Source organism: Rhamphochromis longiceps, linkage group LG7 (assembly GCF_057381845.1).
Source record: "Rhamphochromis longiceps isolate RC_006_pf linkage group LG7, R_longiceps_female_GT1.1, whole genome shotgun sequence".
Taxonomy (NCBI): Eukaryota; Metazoa; Chordata; class Actinopteri; order Cichliformes; family Cichlidae; genus Rhamphochromis; species Rhamphochromis longiceps.
Window position 1 is genome coordinate 28,234,150 of NC_140563.1, and position 24,197 is coordinate 28,258,346.

Genomic DNA, 24,197 nt, shown 5'->3' on the forward strand with positions numbered 1-24,197 from the left:
GGTTGAGGTTTTACATTTAGTTCAGTATTACCTGTTGCCTGTGTCCTTGTCTTTTGGGAAAATACTTTACACAAGTAATGGCTCAAAGAGGATTCCTTTTTTTTTTTTACTGTGCTGCAATTGTTTACTGGATTATTTGTGCCATTAATTAGTGTCAACTAATTTTTATTCGATCTCCGCACAGGATATGCTTGTGAAGATGGAATATGGGGGAGAGCAGAAGTGCGTTGAAGTTCCACAAAGGGATGAATGAAGGACATGCATATTGTATGGAAGAAATATGTGATGAGATGCTGTTATTTGCATTTACCATGTCAGACCTTTTGATAAACAAAATTCTAATGAAAGTGAGAACATGTATACTGTTACATCTTTTAGAAAATGTTTTCAAATTGTGGTGCACAGTTCAGAATAAATGTTTTTCAAAAACCATTGCATCTTTTTAGTAAATGTTTATTTCCAAAAGAAATTTCTAGAAATTCAGAACAGTAAAATTCCCGCTTTTTAGAATGAATTAGAAGATAACTCTTACGTAGTTAAACTAAAATACTCTTTGAGAGTTAATATATAAACTCTTAACACCAAGTGTTAAATTATCAACTCCAGACAGATTTGGTGTTTAACACTAAATCAGAGTTAACGTACCAACTCTCTAAAAAGAGTTAAATTAACACTCTCTGGTGTGGACCCATATAGACACTTTAATAGTGTTGAAATCAAATCCGACAGTGTTAATTTGGACATGCTGGATTTGCTGTGTATCAGCAGAGAGAGAGTGGCACACTGCGCTCTAAAATCATGAAATTATCTCAATAAACACCACCTCTGCTTTCATCGAGGAAATAAAACACGGATAAATTTTCAGTTCTGACTTAGTTTTCTAGTATTTTTCTACTTTCAACAGAAAATGTTATTTGCTCCGTCAAGTGACGTCATACACTGCGTTACTCACACACACCATAAAGAATATATTCATACTGTAAAAACAAAAGCTAGAAAAACACATCCATTAATTACAGATGATGTATTTCTTAACAATTTTCATGACAGATGAATTTTTTGTTTTCCTTTTTATTCTTGCTGACGCTTCCGTTGTGAATATCTCAAAAACAACAGGAGGCTCGCATGGTTAGAAGTTGCTCAGCAGAGGATGAGGATTGGTCAAAAAACATAACACGTGTTAACTTACAAAAAAGGAAAGCACATAGCATTTTATTTAAATATATATTCTTTTAATAATTCAAAACAAAAGCTAATGCTATGCTAGCTTCTAGCTTTGCTTGACAGTTTATAGAACAAGCCTGTTGACATACACCCCGAAAAACTTAATAGTCAACCAAAAACAGCTGGAAACCTGTGTGGTTATTACAGTAAACTTGGCTGTCTTTTGTCAAAGGAGCTTGCAAAGAAAAGCGTCTGGACTTCTTTAAGTTGCTTGAAGACGTTTCACCTCTCATCCGAGAAGCTTCTTCAGTTCTAAGGTCAAATGGTGGAGAGTCCCAGATATAAACCTAGTGGGAGTATCCCCCCACAGAGGGACAAAAGGACCCCCTGATGATCCTCTAATCGCCTGAGTGAAACGTCTTCAAGCAACTTAAAGAAGTCCAGACGCTTTTCTTTGCAAGCTCCTTTGACTACGATGACCTGGATGACTGAGAACCTTCACAGACATATTGCCGTACATTTTTGGAGGAACACCCTTCAACTGGTGCGGGAGTATGAAAGGGAATCAAGGAAACTAGCGGATTATAGGAACCATCTCCGTTTCAACCTAAGATGTAGACAAAGCAGAGTTGTTCCTAAGAGCCTGCGCCTTGGATCCACGGTCAGGGGATACAGAGCAGACTTGATTCTACAGAGAGCACAAAATCACCTTTTAAGTGAAAGGATAAGACAGGTCCATTTCACCATAGATGCCCTCCAGATCAAGATCAGCCAGACTCTGCAGGAACTGGAAATCCTTCTACCCTCTCCAATCTTAGAAGAGGTTTACAAGTTTGTGGACAAGGCTCAGCGGGTCCAACACTCTAAAGGAAAAGAAAGACAACGCAGGACATTTCACACCTTGCTTTCAAAAACACACACTCCTCATCCTGAACCTACACAACCCAGAGAAGAAAACACACCTGATGCCAGTCAGGAGAAATGGGTTAAGAACTTTTCAGACAGGATTCTCACTGAACCTGAAAAGAGAGTATTAGCCAAAGGACTCAATTTTGCCATTTCTCCACAACAGTTGCCCATAGTGGACCTCATCACAGCCACAGAATCTGCCATACGGATTAATAAATTATCACAGACAGAAGCAGAGCAAATCAGGATGAAAGTCTCAGCCACGCTCTCCAGTGCCAAAGTCCCTCCATCCAACCTCACAATACAGGAAAAGAAGGCCGTCACTTCCCTGAGCAAAGACCACAACATCACTGTTTTACCAGCTGATAAGGGAAGATGCACCGTGGTCCTAAACACTACAGATTACCATACAAAGATCACTACTCTCCTCAGTGACAACAATACCTACGAAGCCCTAAAACGAGACCCCACAAGCAGTTACAAAAAGAAAGTTATAGCTTGCCTTCAAGACTTTGAAAGGGACAAAATTATTGACCGCCTTACATACCACCGCCTTTATCCAGGGGATGCCATGCCCTGCATCTATGGACTTCCTAAGATCCACAAGGAAGCTGTCCCACTCAGACCCATAGTCAGTAGCATAAACTCAGCCACTTACAACATTGCTAAACACCTTGCTACCATCCTTGCGCCTCTCGTGGGGAACACCCCGCAGACCACGGCCTCTCACCGCAGACCACGGCCTCTCTGTGTGAGGATCTAAACGTATTCTACGCTAGATTCGACGCAGCGAACACCATGAGACCGGACAGTGTGCGCACCGCGGATGACGTCAGTGCGCACACTGTGTCTGAGGAGGATGTGCGGAAGTGCTTCAGGAAGGTGAACGCGCGCAAAGCTACTGGTCCGGACGGGATTCCCGGCCGCGTCCTCAAGTCATGCGCGGCTCAGCTGGCTGGAGTGTTCACACACATCTTCAACCTTTCCCTCTCTCTGTCTGTTGTCCCAGCCTGCTTCAAAATGGCCACCGTCGTCCCTGTACCCAAATCCTCCACCATCTCCTCATTGAACGACTGGCGACCTGTAGCCCTGACCCCCATCGTAAGCAAATGCTTCGAGAAGCTGGTCAGGGGCTTCATCTGCTCTGCACTACCCGACTCACTGGACCCTCTACAGTTTGCATACCGCCACAACAGGTCCACTGATGATGCCATAGCCCTGACACTACACACTGCCCTGTCACACCTGGAGAAGAGAGACACGTATGTGAGGATGCTGTTTGTAGATTACAGCTCAGCATTCAATACCATCGTTCCCTCGAAGCTGGACAGGAAACTGCAGGATCTAGGACTGAGCAGCTCCCTCTGCAGCTGGATCCTTAGCTTCCTGTCTGACAGACGCCAGGTGGTCAGACTGGGCAGCATCACCTCATCCCCCATCACACTGAACACTGGTGCTCCACAGGGGTGTGTATTGAGCCCTCTCCTGTACTCACTCTACACCTACGACTGCACAGCCACTAACAGCTCCAACATCATTGTGAAGTTTGCGGACGACACTACAGTGGTGGGTCTTATCACCAACGGTGATGAGACGGCTTACAGGGAGGAGGTCAGCGCCCTGACCCACTGGTGTCAAGACAACCATCTCACCCTCAACGTCGCAAAGACAAAGGAGTTGATAGTGGACTTCCGGAGGTGCAGAGAAGTACACACCCCTATCACCATCAACGGCGCTGCTGTGGAGAGAGTGAGCAGCTTCCGGTTCCTTGGTGTACATCTGGCTGAGGATCTTACGTGGTCAGTACACACAAACAAAACAGTGAAGAAGGCGCAGCAGCGCCTCTTCTTTCTCAGGAGACTGAAAAGATTCGGCATGAGCCCCCGCATCCTCAGGACCTTCTATCACTGTGCCATTGAGAGCATCCTCACTGGATGCATCACCACCTGGTATGGCAACAGCACCGCCTACAACTGCAAAGCTCTCCAGCGAGTAGTGCGGTGCTCTGAACGGATAATTGGAGGTGAGCTTCCCTCCCTCCAAGACATCTACAGGAAGCGCTGCCTGAGGAAAGCGGGGAGGATCATCAAGGACTCCAGTCACCCCAGCCATAAACTGTTCAGACTGCTTCCATCAGGAAGGAGGTTCTGCAGCATCAGGTCCTGTACCAGCAGACTGAGAGACAGCTTTTTCCATCAGGCCATCAGACTGCTGAACACGTCATAGACACCTCAGCTTCACTACTGGAACTTCAACATTATGCACTCCACACTGTATATAAATGCCACTTGTTTTGCACATATTCAACTCTGTATATTTTATATATTTTATTTTTTATTTTTTTTTTTTTTTTTACTATTTAATTTGTAAAAATGTGTATACACACTAGGGCTGCCACGATTAGTCGACTAGTCACGATTATGTCGACTATTAAAATCGTCGACGACTAATTTAATAGTCGACGCATCGTTTGAAGCTTTGTAAGATCACAAAGGACGCAGGAATGAGTAGTAGGATTTAAGGGTGTAATAACGGACTGAAACAGAAGATGGCAGCACTGCATGTACAAGGATGCCAGCTGCCGTTAAACCCCGAAGAAGAAGAAGCTGTGTCCCAGAATTCATAGCGCAGCCCAGCGCAGTTGTCAACAATGGCGGCAGCTAGTTAGTTTTAACTTTACTCTTATTATTCTTTCTGGGTCACAAAATAAACGTTTAACATATTTTCAGGCGAGAATGTAGCTGTGTAAACCTCAAATATCTGCTCAGTTTATCAAGACACCACATATTTTCAAAAGCTCTCCGACGTTTTCGGAGACGTCTGTTACCCACTAGCTCGTTAGCTAGGCGGGGGCAAGGCTAACTAGAGCCGTGAGAACACCGGACTCCCGGCAAATCGTTTTCAAACCCACCACTGTCTTTCGCTACTCAGGTTAAACATGATATATAAGTCACTTAGATAACTTAAAATGTTATTGTTTGGCTTTCTTTAGTATTTTATTTGTTCCTGAGTAAATCGGTTTGGCTAAGATTAAAGTTATAGTTTTTGCACAGCTAAATAAACTTCAAGCAGACAGCTGATCATCAGAAGTTTGAGACGCTGGATAATATACTCCGGTGTCCTGTTATATTTTAGAAAGCAAGGAGTTTATTAAACTTCACCGAAACAATCTGCAAATTTCATTAAAAATTAATAAACTACCATCTTGTCTTTATTTTTAGTTAGCACAAACACTTCAAGCTGTAAGCTAATGATAGTTATATAAGACCAGATGCTGCTGGTGCAATAAGCTGTACGCTGTACGTCCAATGGATGATGATCTGATTAGTCGACTAATCGCAAAAATAATCGGTGACTAGTCGACTATCAAAATAATCGTTTGTGGCAGCCCTAATACACACACACACACACACGTAGGAAAATATTTAGTATACACATCCAGAAATGCATACACTATTATATATTGTACATATATTTATTAGTTTCAGGTTGGCCATTCTTGTATTTTGCTCGTTTGTGTTGTTGTGTTTGCACATCTCTGTTGCTTGTGGGGCTCGCACACAAGAATTTCACTCGCATGTGCTGTGCCAGTGTGCCTGCACATGTGATGTGACAATAAAAGTGATTTGATTTGATTTGATTTGACCCCACACCACATCAAGAACTCCACCGACTTCACTGACAAGGTCCAGAAACTTACCCTGGATCCAGATGAAACCATGGTGTCCTTTGATGTAGTCTCTCTCTTCACTTGCATACCCACCACAGAGGCCGTGGAGACTGTCAGAAAACGACTACAAGAAGACAGCTCCTTGGAGGACAGGACCAACTTCACACCTGATCAGATTTGCACACTGTTAGACCTCTGCCTCACCACTACATATTTCAAGTACAACGAAGGCTTTTACAGACAAAAACATGGCTGTGCCATGGGCTCCCCCGTGTCACTTATTGTAGCCAACCTTTACATGGAGGAAGTGGAAAGGAAGGCTCTTGGCTCTTTCAAAGGAAGAGTACCCAGCCACTGGTACAGATATGTGGACGACACCTGGGTCAAAATCAAGACACAAGAAGTGGAATCCTTCACTGCGCACATTAACGCTGTGGATAAAAACATCAAGTTCACCAGGGAAGACACAAAGGACGACTGTTTGCCTTTCCTGGACTGCGCCGTGCACATTGAAGAGAATGGCAAACTCAACATCAAAGTTTACCGGAAGCCCACACACACGGACCAGTACCTCCTGTTTGACTCCCATCACCCTCTGGAACACAAACTTGGAGTAATTAGGACCCTACACCACCGGGCAGAACATGTTCCCTCTAAGCCTGAAGGGAAAAAGAAGGAACACACACATGTAAAGGAAGCACTCAAAACGTGCGGCTATCCTAAATGGGCGTTCTTAAAGTCAGCAAAGAGGCACAGAAAAGAAGACCAGACACCAGTGAGGGAGGATAAGAAGGACAGACGCAACAACATTGTCATCCCCTATGTAGCCGGTGTATCAGAGAAACTCAGGAGAGTTTTCTCCAAGCATGACATCCCGGTGTATTTCAGACCCAGCAACACGCTCAGACAAAAACTGGTTCACCCGAAAGACAAAACGCCAAAACACAAACCTAACAATGTGGTGTATGCTGTACAGTGCAGCGAGGAATGCCCAGACCTCTACATTGGAGAGACCAAACAGCCACTTCACAAGCGCATGGCACAACACAGAAGAGCCACCTCCACAGGACAAGACTCAGCAGTCCGTCTGCATCTTAAGGATAAAGGACACTCTTTCGAGGATGCCAATGTTCACATTTTGGACAGAGAGGACAGATGGTTTGAAAGAGGAGTGAAAGAAGCCATCTATGTCCACTGTGAGCGACCATCTTTGAACAGAGGCGGTGGTTTACGACACCAACTCTCTGCCATCTATAATCCAGTTTTGAGATCCCTTCCCAGACGCCTTAACGCCCACTCACATCCTGGGCCATCTGACCTCAGGAATTCGCATGATAAGGTGGGGCCAGGTTTCACAATGAGCTCACCCGAAACTCTGGCTGATTGGGACCCACACCCAGTTTCACACCTTGGCTCAGGCGATTAGAGGATCATCAGGGGTCCTTTTGTCCCTCTGTGGGGGGATACTCCCACTAGGTTTATATCTGGGACTCTCCACCATTTGACCTTAGAACTGAAGAAGCTTCTCGGATGAGAGGTGAAACGTCTTCAAGCAACTTAAAGAAGTCCAGACGCTTTTCTTTGCAAGTTCCTTTGACTACGATGACCTGGATGACTGAGAACCTTCACAGACATCTTGGCTGTCTTTTCTAAGAATGTTTTACTTTATAAATTGATTTACTGTGACCAACACGAATATTAACAGTTTGAGAGTTTTGCTGAAGCATACTGATCAGCACAATCACAGGATGCAGTCTTTGTGTGGGGATTTCTCCAAAACGTGTTGATCACAGTTTTTGACAGTCTGGTATAGTAAGTAGTTCATTTGTAATTGTGCTGGGCTTGTCTGTGTCATTGTTTCACAGAATAGCATTATCAAGATGTAGGGATACCCAAATTGGCCAAAGGTGTCGTGGTGGAGATGAGTTCGAAGCCTCGATACAATTCCGGCACAAACATGCTTCAGTGATTCACAAAGTCTTGCTTTGCCCATCACTAGACCTTGTTGACAAACCCACAAGGTCATAAAAACAGACAACAACATGGACGTATGTAGGACTACTCGCGCTGATGAAATTCATGCGACTCGGACCAGAGTAGCCTCTAGCTGACTCACAGATGCAGAAAGTATTATTCTTGTTTGAAACGACAAAGAAGCCAACTTCATAACCGCTCAGCTTGATCTTTGACATTGTTATGTAAATAAATATAATCTCTCCCATTTCCAGATTAATGTTCTGTCATTTAACTAGACTTATCTTGTATGATTAAATTATCTATAACATAATAAATGCTGATTGGAGAGGCTCTTTGTGAATTGTAAAGGACCCAAAACACTAGATTCACAACTGCTCTTGGTACAAGAGCCTGATCCACTTAATGAGTTTGTCATCCATCCATCCATTCGCTTCCGCTTATCCTTTTCAGGGTCGCGGGGGGCGCTGGAGCCTATCCCAGCTGTCATAGGGCGAGAGGCGGGGTACACCCTGGACAGGTCGCCAGTCTGTTGCAGGGCCAACACACAGGGACAGACACCAGATGTTGGCTTCCTTTGTCTAAACACTGTGGAAAGATCCTCCACACTGTTTGCTTTTCACACTGCTGCAACATGTATTTATGCCCACCATTAAGGTGCAGGAAGCCGCTGCTGAACATCAGGTGTAACCACTTACGTATGGCTATCCATACATTGTGAGATGAGCCATAACCCTATCCCTAACCTTAACCAATAATCAGTAAAAAGAAAAATGTGCTTATGTTTAAATAAACATTATTTGCTTAGCTTTTGTCGTCTGTGCAATAGAGCTGGGCGATATAAGATTTTTTCATATCACGATATGTTTTTTTCATTTCAGGCGATAACGATATCTATCACGATATAAGCCAAATAACTATATTTGTAAGATTTAAATGTGCCGTTGCTCACAAGTAAAATGTGAAATAATCAGCAGCTTGTTTTTATTTAAATATTTATTTCCCATAATAAGTTCAACAGGGTAGATGTACTTAAGGAACATGAGACTTTTTCAGATAAATAAAGGCAAATATTGCAAACTACACAAAAGGCAGCCGCTAAAGCGTTTAAGTTTCAAAATAGAACAAACGAAACAGACTAAATTGTCAATTCCACTTAGAAACAAAATATTAATTCTAAAAATAAATCTTAGTTTGTTTTACAGAAGAACAGACAAAACTGACTAACTTTTGTCAATATCAAATAAACTGAGAACTAAAAGGAAATTCTCAATCTCTCCTTGTTGTATAGCTTAGCTTTTCAAACAGTTTTAACAGTTACTTTAGTCTGACAAAAGCCGAATGACGAATTAGCGCTTCCAGTCAGAGACTGAGGCTACGTCCACACGTACACGGGTATTTTTGAAAATGGAGATTTTCCGTTTTCGTTTTAAAAAATAATCCCGTCCACACATAAAGGCAGAAATGAAGGAAAACGCTGCTATGAACATGCCAAAGCAGCAGGTGGCGCTAGATTCCTAACCGTGCAGAAATGTTGGCCAATCAGAAGTCTAGAAGCCTCGGTGGGAAAAAGTAAACAAAGCTGGGGCATAGAAGCAGAACCGAGTCGTATGTGTGGAGGGACAGTAACTGTGTGTATATGTAAGCATTTAAACACTGCAGAGAGTAGAATTAACAGTATTGTAGAAATTCATTTCACCGAAACAATAACGTGGCGCACAGTGTGACGTCAAAAAATGTGCACACCTTTGACGCTGCGTTTTCTCAGTTTTCCTAGTCCACACATAAATGCAGAAACTGAGTTTTTAAAAATCTTCGTTTTCAGTGACCAAAAACGCCGTTTACGTGTGGACGAAAGGTGCAAATGCATAGAAAAATCTGCGTTTTCAAAAATACCCGGGTACGTGTGGACGTAGCGCATGCACCAGTTTATTGTATTTCCAGACTTGCTTTCGGCACAATTTACAATGAACTCTACTCTGTTTTTTGTCAGACTTGAAATAGCCGAAATACCTTCACCCTACGGAACTTCTATGGCTCTTCCGTTCGACAATCTCTCCGGCCTTGGAACCATCATCCGTTTTCTCTTCGGTCACGCTCGGTTGATTTTTCTAGTCAGCACACTCATTTCCTCCATTACCCGGGCGGTACGGTGGCTGGCTGCTTCCCAAACAAATACACATGTGCGGCTTGGCACTTGTGCTGTACGTATCAAGTCACGTGACGTGACGCTGCGGCTGTGATTGGTTCGGCTCTGCGCTACTTAATTTGGATTGTCTGTTCTTTTTTTCTTTTTTTAAAGAGGACAAGAGCAGCGAGGTCTATCGCGATAGTTGAATTTCTCTATCGAGTAAAAGTTATATCGCGATACATATCGTTATCGTTCTATCGCCCAGCTCTACTGTGCAATGAACTGACGACTCCTACATATGTGGTAGAATTTTTCGACAATGTATGATACTCAGATGTGTATGCTGAAATGTCAAAACATTGGGCTGCACTCCAGCTCTTCACAAATACATTCATGTGATTCTGATGTGGACAAACAGAAGGAAACTATTCACATAATCAGCTGAATCGTCCTGCATCCTGCAATCCAATCTAGAGCTGTGTGTTTGGCTAAAATGATTTGAGCTGGCTACTAGCTCCTTGAATGTGTCATACTCTTAGTACAATCAACCTAGTTACACTAGTACATCCTAGTGGTAGTGTGCCAATTCATAGTTTGCAAACCAGTCGCAACCAATAGCAAAAGCCAACCGAGAACACCAGCGTGCTGTGTGAGAAACATGCAGGAAAGTGTGCACCAGTGTACAGAGCCCTCACGGAGATCTAGTATAAGTCAACCAACAAGTCCCACATTCTCTAATGTTGTAAAGGCACTAACAGAGCGAGGCCCATAACATCACAGAAGCTAAAATAGATTTCTTATCCTAATTTTAATTTATTTTTAATGAAAAAAAGAAAAAAAAGAAATACAAAACAATAGTTTGATATAGTTGAATAGTTATTCAATACTAAAAATATCTAAGTGTGTTAAATATTGATACCAACAGTGTCATCTTGGCCTCTTCGAGCTTACGGAGAACTTCATCACTCCTTCCCTCACTAACAGCTGAAGTTCATCGTCATCACTCTGAACAACATTTTTGGAGAATTTTCAAGAGATGTGTAAAGCTCTCGTTTGAACAACATTAAAGTCTTAAACAGGTATCATAGACGTCAACATTGGTCATTCAACTATTAACAATTATCTGAGTGCCACATTAGTAGTCTTTTGTTATTAGCATAGTTGTCATCATGTGGTGTTTCTTCAGATTTCAATCATTCAGTCCAATAAAGGACACCAAACAAGAGTTAACAGCTGAATAAGCTGTTTGGCATTGACAGAGAAGGCAAATCTTTCCTGGAGGCAACTTATTCAGCTCTGCTGCACTATCCACAAAAAGTCATTTTCCTTACAAATGTAGGACCATTTAAGTGGAACTAAACAGGCTTACCAACAGTGTAAGATGTATATGCATTTGTAACAGTGTTACAAAAAAGAAATAGACAACCAAACAGATTTCCTTAAATTCTGTGCTGTAAAGTAGGGCTGAACGATATATCGCATTTGCGATAATATCGCGACATGATCAAGTGCAATTTTCTAACCGCAAAGGCTGCGATTATACTGCGATTATAAGGCTGTCCAAATTACTACCATATCCCAGAATTCATAGCGCGGCCCAGCCAAACTCCAGTTTCCAGCAATGGCGGCCGCTACTAAGTTTTAAAATTACTCATACTAATCTTTCTGGGTCACAAAATAAACTTTTAACATATTTTCAGGCGAGAAAGTAGTTGTGTAAACATCAAATATCTGCTCGGTTTATCAAGATATCCCATATTTGCAAAAGTGCTTCGACGTTTTCAGAGGCGTCTGCTACCCACCAGCTCGACAGCTAGCCGGGAGCTCGAGGGTTACTGATGCGGCCGAGAACGGCACAACTCCCGGCACATCATTTTCAGATCACCGCGGAGTTTCGCTGCTCGGGTTAAACGTAATATATACGTCACTTAGACAACCTAAAAATGTTATTGTTGGGCTTTTTTCAGTGTTTTGTTTGTTCGTGAGTAAATTGGTTTGGCTGAGATTAAAGTTATTAGATTAGATAAAATAAAACTTTATTAATCCCCCGGGTGGGTTCCTCCTTGGTTTTCACACAGCTGACTAAACGTCAAACAGAAAACTTATTAAACAGAAGTATGAGACAGTCGAGAATTTACGCCAGTGTCTGGTTATATTTTAGATAGCAAGAAGCAGACGGCCGAGTTTATTAAACTCCACCGAGACAGCGGTGACGCCAATCAGAACTAGACCGTCCAATTTCACGCCTTTAAATTTTAAAGGCGTGTTTGTGTGTGTGTTTATACAATTGCTATTAGGTTTCACTTTATGTGTAATGTTACTGACTGCAGAGATCAGTAAGATGTGTGTATTTTTTATTTATTAGTTTTATTTATTTAATATTATTTTTTAATTGAATGACTGTCTAGTAGTTCACAGATGTCGAAAAACTGAGTGTGGTAAAGCCACTGATTTTTTTTATGTATATTTCTGCAATCTGCACATTGTACTGACTTTCATTTTAATGTTTACACCAGGGTTCCTTGTCAGCACTTTATGCTCAGATGTTTGTAAGCTAAAAATAAACTATTGTGTATGTTCAAATATACTGTTGTGATTGAAGAAGTTAAATAAAAATGTCAGTCATCAATTCATGCATCACCTCATGTCATCATAACAGAGGTCTGTCTTCCAGGAAAGAACAGTTTAAAATTAATGTAATATAGTATTGGCCATACTATATGATGTATTGCTTGTCTTTGTTTAATAATACAGAAGACAAAGACCTTAAAAAATAATCGCATATCGCATCGCAATCGCAATATTGGGGCAAAAAATCGCAATTAGATTATTTTCCATAATCGTTCAGCCCTACTGTAAAGCAGATATATTACGAATGGGTTCATAAATCTGCCTAAACAGAAAAAATATCTCTTGCAACCACAGCTTTTAATGAGCTGCAACTCGTAAAACAACATTTTTGTAAAAAAAAAAAAAAAAAAAGTTTAAGTTTAAGCATAAACTCTTTCTCTTGTGTCTCTCTTTTCTCTTTTTTGTGAGTTTATGACTTGCAGACTAGCAGGTTGCTTCTCCCCTGCAGATGCGTCAACTCCTGCCGCAAAATGATGAGAAATGAATTGATTATCTGCTGAAAACGACTTGTGAAATATTCCAAGTTGTGGCACTGTATGCTTTCAGGGTATGACCGTGTAATCGTGATCTTGTTAGACTTGTAATACCGGTTAACACAACTAATCTCCCCGAGCGTAGCAATACCTGAAGCCGCTGCTCAGAGCAGATGCGGTGAGAGGAAAGAAGAACCACGACGGAGGACGGCGTTAACCCGAACGGTGAAACTGGAGGTCCGGTAAAAGTTCGTAAAACATCCTCCGTACGGTCATTTTTGCTCCCCTGATGCCAAGAGAACTTTCCCAAGCTCCGGTCTGGGAACGCTGCTACGAAAACCCTGTAACATTCTGCGAACCTTCACAGGATGTCCCGTCGTTTCTGGGTATATTTGGTTAAAATTGACGATTAACTGCGGATTAAATATAAACCGAATTGACCGGTTGGTTCTAGTGATCACAAAAACGATGCAGTTTTCTCGTTTGTGTTGACTTTTTAGACTGGTAAGACCAATTGCTTCCAGTTAACACATTTCCAGTGGTAGACAGTGGTTTTTGCATAGCAGACACTCAACAGGTGTGCAGCAATAACTCACCTTCTGCTGCCGACGGGACATGTCGGTGGGCTGCTTGGCGTTGAACGGGTAGGCTATGCACCGGAGGACGAACACATAAATCTGCAGTTTTATTTTCCTCTCCTCTTCCTCCTTCTGAATGGACTCACGTTTCCTCTTTTCCTGTTCTTCATCTGTAGCGCTGTTCACTTTCGTACTTTTGCCGGCGAGGCTTCCAGGTGTCGCGGAGCGCAGCTGCTGGCTGCCCGGGGGTCCCGTTTCCCGTTTCTCTGCAGAGGAAGAGGCGTCCGGTTTCCTCTGAGGCTCTAAGTCGGACTCCCCACCAGTGTCTTCGCTAGAAGACGAATCTAACATAGTGCACTGTGTCAAAATTCTGCTTCAGACTGAGAAAAAAGTCAGGAAACAATTTTTGAGCGTCTTTTTGTTTGTTTTAGTCGACGTGGCCTTGACGTCTGCGTAGGTGGCGCGCTCTGAACCACGACTTCAGTGGAATGTCAGGTTACTGCGGAAAGCAAAGGTAGGCGGAGTTTTCATTGTTAAGAGGTGGTCTCCGCGTGCACTTCGTTCCTTCACAGCTTTAAAGAATGCGTTGGCGCGTGCACAATGTGTTGTGCCCAAAACTAATTTCCAGTGTTTGTGTTTTTTATGTATTATATCTTTGCTTATGCTGATAGCCTGCAGTCAACAGGATTTAAGAAGGGGCTGTGTGTAAAATAAAGAAATGATCTGTTTTGCAAGTTTGCAAGTCTTTATGGCTCTGTGTTATTGTACATACATTATAATCAATTCAGTCCTTTTAGGCTGCTTAAAATATCTCTATATAACTGTTATATTTATTGCAGCTTCTGCTTCCCTCTCGACCTGATCTATCTTGAAAAAGTGAAATGTGTATTTTTGATTATTGTTTTGAGTGTCATTTGTCAACATGGTGATATAAATTTATGATCATTGTTGCAATAGGGGTGGTTTCATCTTACTTACTTTTTCAAACTGACCAAAGGACTTCATCAACTGGTATCAGCGCCGATTCCAGGTTAACACAAAATCAAGAACTGGTGGTGGATTTTTAGAAAGACAAACATGCTGGGAATGGGCATTGGCAAAACGGACTCATATAACCACCTGACCAATAAACTGGATTGGACTAACAATTCAAAAGCCATCTAAAACAAAAGTACAGGGCAGGCTGTATCTGCTAATGAGACTCTCAGATCTTTTAGAGCAAAGACATGTATAGATACACATACATACACATCATATATACAGTGGGGCAAAAAAGTATTTAGTCAGCCACCGATTGTGCAAGTTCCCCCACTTAAAATGATGACAGAGGTCAGTAATTTGCACCAGAGGTACACTTCAACTGTGAGAGACAGAATGTGAAAAAAAAATCCATGAATCCACATGGTAGGATTTGTAAAGAATTTATTCGTAAATCAGGGTGGAAAATAAGTATTTGGTCAATAACAAAAATACAACTCAATACTTTGTAACATAACCTTTGTTGGCAATAACAGAGGTCAAACGTTTACTATAGGTCTTTACCAGGTTTGCACACACAGTAGCTGGTATTTTGGCCCATTCCTCCATGCAGATCTTCTCGAGAGCAGTGATGTTTTGGGGCTGTCGCCGAGCAACACGGACTTTCAACTCCCGCCACAGATTTTCTATGGGGTTGAGGTCTGGAGACTGGCTAGGCCACTCCAGGACTTTCAAATGCTTCTTACGGAGCCACTCCTTTGTTGCCCGGGCGGTGTGTTTTGGATCATTGTCATGTTGGAAGACCCAGCCTCATTTCATCTTCAAAGTTCTCACTGATGGAAGGAGGTTTTGGCTCAAAATCTCACGATACATGGCCCCATTCATTCTGTCCTTAACACGGATCAGTCGTCCTGTCCCCTTGGCAGAAAAACAGCCCCATAGCATGATGTTTCCACCCCCATGCTTCACAGTAGGTATGGTGTTCTTGGGATGCAACTCAGTATTCTTCTTCCTCCAAACACGACGAGTTGAGTTTATACCAAAAAGTTCTACTTTGGTTTCATCTGACCACATGACATTCTCCCAATCCTCTGCTGTATCATCCATGTGCTCTCTGGCAAACTTCAGACGGGCCTGGACATGCACTGGCTTCAGCAGCGGAACACGTCTGGCACTGCGGGATTTGATTCCCTGCCGTTGTAGTGTGTTACTGATGGTGACCTTTGTTACTTTGGTCCCAGCTCTCTGCAGGTCATTCACCAGGTCCCCCCGTGTGGTTCTGGGATCTTTGCTCACCGTTCTCATGATCAGTTTGACCCCACGGGATGAGATCTTGCGTGGAGCCCCAGATCGAGGGAGATTATCAGTGGTCTTGTATGTCTTCCATTTTCTGATGATTGCTCCCACAGTTGATTTTTTCACACCAAGCTGCTTGCCTATTGTAGATTCACTCTTCCCAGTCTGGTGCAGGTCTACAATACTTTTCCTGGTGTCCTTCGAAAGCTCTTTGGTCTTGGCCATGGCGGAGTTTGGAGTCTGACTGTTTGAGGCTGTGGACAGGTGTCTTTTATACAGATGATGAGTTCAAACAGGTGCCATTCATACAGGTAACGAGTGGGGGACAGAAAAGCTTCTTACAGAAGACGTTACAGGTCTGTGAGAGCCAGAGATTTTCCTTGTTTGAGGTGACCAAATACTTATTTTCCACCCTAATTTACGAATAAATTCTTTACAAATCCTACCATGTGAATTCATGGATTTTTTTTTTCACATTCTGTCTCTCACAGTTGAAGTGTACCTCTGGTGCAAATTACTGACCTCTGTCATCATTTTAAGTGAGGGAACTTGCATAATCGGTGGCTGACTAAATACTTTTTTGCCCCACTGTATATATTGGAGGTATACCAAGAGCTAAGAGAAGGGCTCAAGAAGATGTGGAGGGTGAAGGTAACAGTGGTCCCAGTGGTAATTGGAGGACTAGATGAGGTGACTCCCAAGTTAGATGAGTGGCTCCAGCAGATCCCGGGAACAACATTGGAGCTCTCTGTCCAGAAGAGGGTAGTCCTAGGAACAGCTTAGATACTGTGGTACACTGACACCTCTACAGGAAAACATGTCTATTAATCATGGCGTTAGGGGGAGCACCCTCTCTCTCTCTGCCCTCCCCTTCTATCCAGTCTTTAAGTCTGACGTTATTAGCCGTTTCTGGGTCCAAACTTCGCTCCAGGTCCCAAAATCAAACGAACACTGCTGTATCACTGAGAGTTACAAACTGTCTAAAGTCTTTCATCTTTAATAAAACGATCAGCATTGCTGCTTTACCAGGTGTAACAATTAAGTTTAACATCCAGGCATCCATGAAAACAAAATGTATGAAATTTAATGGAGTTAGAAGTTAGTAGGAAGTTAGCTCGCTAGTTTCCACCTAAACATGATATAGCATGTTCTGACTGAGAGATCACAGCTGTTAGTATAATATAAACAGTGCTAACTTTTTTCCACTCGACAAAAGTTAACGCAAGAGTTCCCGATGGTTAGGGACAAATGCAATTGCATGGCAGGATGCTGTGAATGGACCAAACTTCAGTCGGAAGAACAACTGAGATAACCCATCCACAATACGAGGTTAGTCATTAATATACTGCTGCATGGGCTGAGCTGTAGCTATATTGTAAGGTTTTAAAAACTGAGCTTTAAAATGAATAGTGATTTTATACTTTTTTTTTTTTTACACCCAGCACGCCCCTGCGGGCGGTTTATCCTTCAAGCTCGGGTCCTCTACCAGAGGCCTGGGAGCTTGAGGGTCCTGCGCAGTATCTTAGCTGTTCCCAGGACTGCGCTCTTCTGGACAGAGATCTCCGATGTTATTCCCGGGATCTGCTGGAGCCACTCGCCTAGCTTGGGAGTCACCGCACCTAGTGCTCCGATTACCACGGGGACCACCGTTACCTTCACCCTCCACATCCTCTCGAGCTCTTCTCTGAGCCCTTGGTATTTCTCCAGCTTCTCGTGTTCCTTCTTCCTGATATTGCTGTCATTCGGAACCGCTACATCGATCACTACGGCCGTCTTCTTCTGTTTGTCTACCACCACTATGTCCGGTTGGTTAGCCACCACCATTTTGTCCGTCTGTATCTGGAAGTCCCACAGGATCTTAGCTCGGTCATTCTCCACCACCCTTGGGGGCATCTCCCATTTTGACCTCGGGACTTCTAGGTTATACTCGGCACAGATGTTCCTGTACACTATGCCGGCCACTTGGTTATGGCGTTCCATGTATGCCTTGCCTGCTAGCATCTTGCACCCTGCTGTTATGTGCTGGATTGTCTCTGGGGCATCTTTACACAGCCTGCACCTGGGGTCTTGCCTGGTGTGATAGACCCCAGCCTCTATGGATCTTGTACTCAGAGCTTGTTCTTGTGCTGCCATGATTAGTGCCTCTGTGCTGTCTTTCAGTCCAGCTTTGTCCAGCCACTGGTAGGATTTCTGGATATCAGCCACCTCCTCTATCTGCCGGTGGTACATACCGTGCAGGGGCCTGTCCTTCCATGATGGTTCCTCGTCTCCCTCCTCTTTCTTGGGTTTCTGCTGCCTGAGGTATTCACTGAGCACTCGGTCAGTTGGGGCCATCTTCCCAATGTATTCTTGGATGTTCCTTGTCTCATCCTGGACTGTGGTGCTGACACTCACCAGTCCCCGGCCCCCTTCCTTCCGCTTAGCGTACAGCCTCAGGGTGCTGGACTTGGGGTGAAACCCTCCATGCATGGTCAGGAGCTTTCTTGTCTTTATGTCAGTGGCTTCTATCTCCTCCTTTGGCCAGCCTATTACCCCAGCAGGGTACCTGATCACGGGCAGGGCGTATGTGTTGATGGCCCGGATCTTGTTCTTACCATTCAGCTGACTCCTCAGGACTTGCCTGACCCTCTGCAGGTACTTGGTGGTTGCAGCCTTTCTAGCGGCCTCTTCATGGTTCCCATTTGCCTGCGGGATCCCCAGGTACTTGTAACTGTCCTCTATGTCTGCAATGTTGCCTTCTGGTAGTTCAATCCCCTCAGTTCTGACTACCTTCCCTCTCTTTGTTACCATCCGACTACACTTCTCCAGTCCGAACGACATTCCAATGTCATTGCTGTATAGCCTGGTAGTGTGGATCAGTGAATCGATGTCTCGTTCACTCTTGGCATACAGCTTGATGTCATCCATGTACAGGAGGTGGCTGACAACTGCTCCGTTCCGTAGTCGGTATCCGTAGCCAGTCTTGTTAATGATCTCACTGAGGGGGTTCAGGCCTATGCAGAACAGCAGTGGGGACAGAGCATCTCCTTGGTAGATCCCGCACTTGATGGTAACTTGTGCTATGGGCTTGGAGTTGGCCTCTAGTGTTGTACGCCACATCCCCATTGAGTTCCTGATGAAGGCTCTTAGGGTCCCATTGATCTTGTACAATTCTAGGCATTCCAGTATCCAGCTGTGGGGCATTGAGTCATAGGCCTTCTTGTAATCAATCCAGGCAGTGCACAGGTTGGTCAGTCTGGTCTTGCAGTCTCGGCTGATTGTTCTGTCTACCAGTAGCTGGTGTTTTGCACCTCTGGTATTCTTGCCAATTCCTTTCTGTGTCCCGCTCATGTATTGACCCATGTGCCTGTTCATCTTAGCCGATATGATGCCTGACAGGAGCTTCCATGTAGTACTGAGGCAGGTTATTGGTCGGTAGTTGGAGGGGACCGGTCCCTTCTTGGGGTCCTTGGGGATCAGGACCGTCCGGCCTTCAGTTAGCCATTCCGGGTGTCTCTCGTTAACTAGCAGCTGGTTCATTTGTGCTGCCAGACGCTCGTGGAGTGCAGTCAGCTTCTTCAGCCAGTAGGCGTGAACCATGTCGGGCCCTGGTGCTGTCCAACTCTTCATACTGGAGACCCTTTCTTGGATATCTGCCACTGTGATGGTTACTGGACCCTGTTCAGGGAGGTCGCTGTGGTCTGCCCTCAGATCCACTAGCCACTGAGCATTGCATCCTTCTCCCATATGCTCTTCCAGTATTGCTCCGTCTCCAGCCTTGGTGGTGCTGTTCTCTTATTGTTCCCTTGCCACTGAGAGTACACCTTTGCTGGTTCTGTGGAGAACAGCTGGTTTATTCTCCTGCCTTCTATCTCTCTGGTGTACCTCCTCAAGCGGCTGGCCAAGGCTGTGAGTCTTTGCTTGGCAGTTTCCAAGGCCTCAGGTATGGACAGCTTGCTGTATTTCTTAGGCACCTTATTTGTCGCACCTTTCTGCACCTCCCTCCGTGCTACTTTGATCTTGCCCTCTAGCCTCCTTCTCCATGGAGGGTACTGCCCCTTGTGGCTGTTCAACTTGTAACCAAGCATCTCACTGATCACTGCTGCCGTATTGTAGATCAGCTTGTTAGTGTCGGTAATTGTGGTTGTAGGTATTGCCCGTAGTGCTGCATTAACATCATCTAGCAGACCTTCTGAGGGTACTTCACGTAATCTTGGTAACCGGCTACGGGGGATCCAGGTTTCAAGCTTGGCCATGATCCTATTTTTCAGGTCAGTTCCTCTCGCACTCAACGATCCTTCTCCTATCACTTGGGGCTATGTACCCAATCTCGGGTGGGGGTGATGATATCTCCCCCCTGACCTGGCGTCCTGACTCCTCCTTGCCGTAGCATTTGTGTTGTACCTCGTCAATCTCTAGCTGTGAGAGCAGTCCCTTCTTTCGAATGTTGGAACACTGAGCTACTAGTTGTTTCGCCGTCATTGTGGATGTTGGGTATCGAAGAATCCATAGGTCCCTCATCCTATTCATGTAGCCCCTTCCGCCGGGGTTACTTGTGTAGTAGCATTCCAACAACGCCCTGTTTTCGTCCCTTGCCCACCGATGCCTTCTTGTTCCAGTAGCCCACTTTTCGTCAGGGTGCCCTGGTTCCTCAACACCTGACGCGGACCTTGTTGATCCGGGCGACGTCCGAGCCGGCATGCCTTCATATTTATCTGTCTCGCTCATGTCTGCGGTAGGCTTGCTTAGCATAGGGGGTCTAGCCTTAGGACCCTTACTGGATACAGACGCCCCAGGCAGGAATCGAACTTGCGATCCTCTGTTCCAAAGGCGTGTAGTTTAACCACTACGCTATCCAGCTGCTCCACTACGCTATCCAGCTGCTATATATATATGCTATATATATATATATATATATATATATATATATATATATATATATATATATATATATATATATATATATATATATATATATATAAGAAACAAAACACAACAGTTGTATTAAAAACACAACAGCCTTAATAGACGCAGAGTAGTTTGGACCTGAAAGCAGGATTCATACCTCATGACTTAACGACCGGATATGGCTGACTGGAGGATAAGAGATGGTTGTCATGGTGAACTACAGGAGGCCTTATTACAGGGAGATGTCCAGAAGGCGTAAGATGACCCAAGAGATGGACCCACGCCAAATAAGGGGGATCAAGTTTAAACTGCAGTCTTTCCCCAACCTTTTAACCAATCATATTAATATTTTGTTCGTCACATAGGAAAAATGTTTACTGCCTGGATGTGGTGCTGTTTTGTTCATTTGGTTTGCACAATGGAGGAAGAGCCATGGCGCCATTATTAATTAGAATCTTCAACTGCTTAATAAATTGAGGAAAATAAATACTTTGAGTTTCTTCATCTTCTCTCATAAATTGAACCTGACAGTATGCAGTGAAGAAGTAAAAATATTAGCAAGATAATCGACCTACGTGGGAGTAGCTCTTCTGCACCGTGTTGGCACAAGCATTTGAAGATAACAGTGGATGAATTATATCTTTAAACTTAGTTACGGCACTTTCAAAAAGACATCTGTTGTGATGAAATCTATTCCCCACTGCTGTGTAATCCATTATTGTAAAGGCTAAGCAAGGATAAGCATCAGGTTTTCAGATGAATTAAGAATTTGTCTAGGTCTTTAGGTCACAGTTATGAGCTAAAATTAATTTTATTAGGAAATGTGTCCAATTTTAGTGCAAAGTGTTTTATCTTTGCATTTCCATACTCTTGGCAGTGGAAAATCTTCACCAGCTGATGCTATTAGTCCCAGAGGAGCTATGGAGAAAACAGAGTGTTAAAGCTGGAGTTGTTCCACTGATCATTATGTGGAATGTTAAGTGTTTGAACCATGAAGTGGTTGAGTACGGTGAACTGATTAAGATCCAAAGAGGAACACTGAGAGCGGACTTTGATGTGCTTCATGGAGTATTACAGCTCATTTCAATCCTTTATGCTTCAGCTGAAATTTGTGCCAAAGCTTTATCTGTAACCTACAACTTAACCTGATGTGCAGGGTCAAGTGATGGGTTTATAAGGTAAAGGTATAATTACTGTCACCTTAAAGACCACTGGTACATAGTCCATTAAAAGAGATAAATCTGAAATTATGATCAATCTAAGAATTAATTAATGGTACAGCTTCTTTTAAAAGACTGAAGCAACCAGTGATTGAACCATTCTGATTAATAGATGCTCTACCTGCTGAGACATTTATCTGTTTTATTTGTGATAAATAATGTAATCTTGTAATCTATCTTATCTGCATCACCAGGAGTGTAAACCAGACTTGGCTTCCCTCAATTGATATACCATATTTTCTAACAGGCTGCGGGTATAAAAATGATTACATCAATAATAATCTATATTGCACTTCATGTGTCACTCGAAAAGGAATTTGTGAAAATGAGGCTGGTCTGATATAGAACAGGTTACGTGTTCAAAATTAGTTGCTATAATTATCTAGATAAGACAATCCCCATTGTGATATTAAAAACTCCCACAGAGACCAGCAGTTGTTTCTGATGGCATGTGTGCTGTGGATAAACCTCTGGTCTGTGATGGCAAACTGAGTGGAGACCAGCAGCTGATGAGCTTCGGTGATTTATCATTGTAACACAGTGGTTCTTAACCTTGTTGGAGGTACCGAACCCCGCCAGTTGCATATGCGCATTCACTGAACCCCTCTTTAGTGAAAAATAAAATGTGATTTTTTTCAAATTCAAGACATAGATATGTTTTTTACTGGTGCACAAAATGAGCCGTGGTGGAGGCTCTGCCGAACCCCTGAGACCGACTCACCGAACCCCTAGAGTTCAATCGAACCCAGGTTAAGAACCACTGTTGTAACAGGTGAGTTTTGTCTTGGTGAATATGGTTGATGTAGAAAAGGTGGAGTGTGAAAAAGTTATCAATAACCCCTTTAGTACAGGGCGGGCCATTTATATGGATACACCGTAATAACATGGGAATGGTTGGTGATATTAAAGTCCTGTTTGTGGCACATTAGTATATGTGAGGGGGCAAACTCCTCAAGATGGGTGGTGACCATGGTGGCCATTTAGAAGTCGGCCATCTTGGATACAACTTTTGTTTTTTCAATAGGAAGAGGGCCATGTGACACATCAAACTTATTGGTAATGTCACAAGAAAAACAATGATGTGCTTGGTTTCAATGTAACTTTATTCTTTCACGAGTTATTTACAAGTTTCTCTTTGTTCACAGCCATTGACATGTCGAAGAGGTTAACACGTGAGGAGCGGATCGAAATTGTGTTGATATCTGGTGACCACTTATAAAATGTGTTCAATGTGCTGCCCATTGTGTTGGATTGTCAATGCAACACTCTTCTCCCACTCTTCACACACTGATAGCAACACCGCAGGAGAAATGGTAAATGGTAAATGGCCTGTATTTATATAGCGCTTTACTAGTCCCTAAGGACCCCAAAGCGCTTTACATATCCAGTCATCCACCCATTCACACACACATTCACACACTGAGAAATGCCAGCACAGACATCCAGAATCCGTAGTTTCAGGTGCTGCACATCTCGTAGGGTGTCTTGCATTGAAATCTGCTGCAATGACCCGGTTACTGCATTCACCAGATATCAACACAATTTCGATTCGCTCCTCACGTGTTAACCTCTTCGACATGTCAATGGCTGTGAACAAAGAGAAGTTATGTTGAAACCAATCAACCTCAAGGCCACTGGATATTTGAAATTGCTACATGACGATGTCTTTCCCTCGTTTTCCAGCAAGATGGTGCACCACCACATTATGGGTGCCAGGTCCGAGCATTCCTAGATGAGCAGTTTCCTGGAAAGTGGATTGGTCGTCGTGGGCCAGTTGAAAGGTCTCCCGATCTGACCCCCTTAGACTTTTATCTTTGGGGTCATCTGAAGGCAATTGTCTATGATGTGAAGATACGAGATGTGCAGCACCTGAAACTACGGATTCTGGATGTCTGTGCTGGCATTTCTCAGTGTGTGAATGTGTGTGTGAATGGGTGGATGACTGGATATGTAAAGCGCTTTGGGGTCCTTAGGGACTAGTAAAGCGCTATATAAATACAGGCCATTTACCATTTACCATTTCTCCTGCGGTGTTGCTATCAGTGTGTGAAGAGTGGGAGAAGAGGGTGGCATTGACAATCCAACACAATGGGCAGCACATTGAACACATTTTATGTGTATATGTGAGGGGGCAAACTCCTCAAGATGTTTGAGGAGTTTGCCCCCTCACATATACTAATGTGCCACAAACAGGACTTTAATATCACCAACCATTCCCATGTTATTACGGTGTATCCATATAAATGGCCCACCCGGTACATCAGCAAGAAAAACTGTGAGGATGAT

The 24,197-nt window shown here is 43.5% G+C and overlaps 1 protein-coding gene across 1 annotated transcript in view; it reads right to left on the reverse strand.

Annotated features, from left to right (window-relative positions):
• cadps2 (Ca++-dependent secretion activator 2) overlaps positions 1-14,365 on the reverse strand; it is a 193,329-nt gene extending 178,964 nt beyond the window's left edge. Inside the window, exon 1 of the mRNA XM_085413171.1 lies at positions 13,549-14,365. Coding sequence (XP_085269297.1) covers positions 13,549-13,881 — 333 coding nt within the window. The 5' untranslated portion in view covers positions 13,882-14,365. The remainder of the gene's footprint in view (positions 1-13,548) is intronic.
• Positions 14,366-24,197: the final 9,832 nt, after the last annotated feature.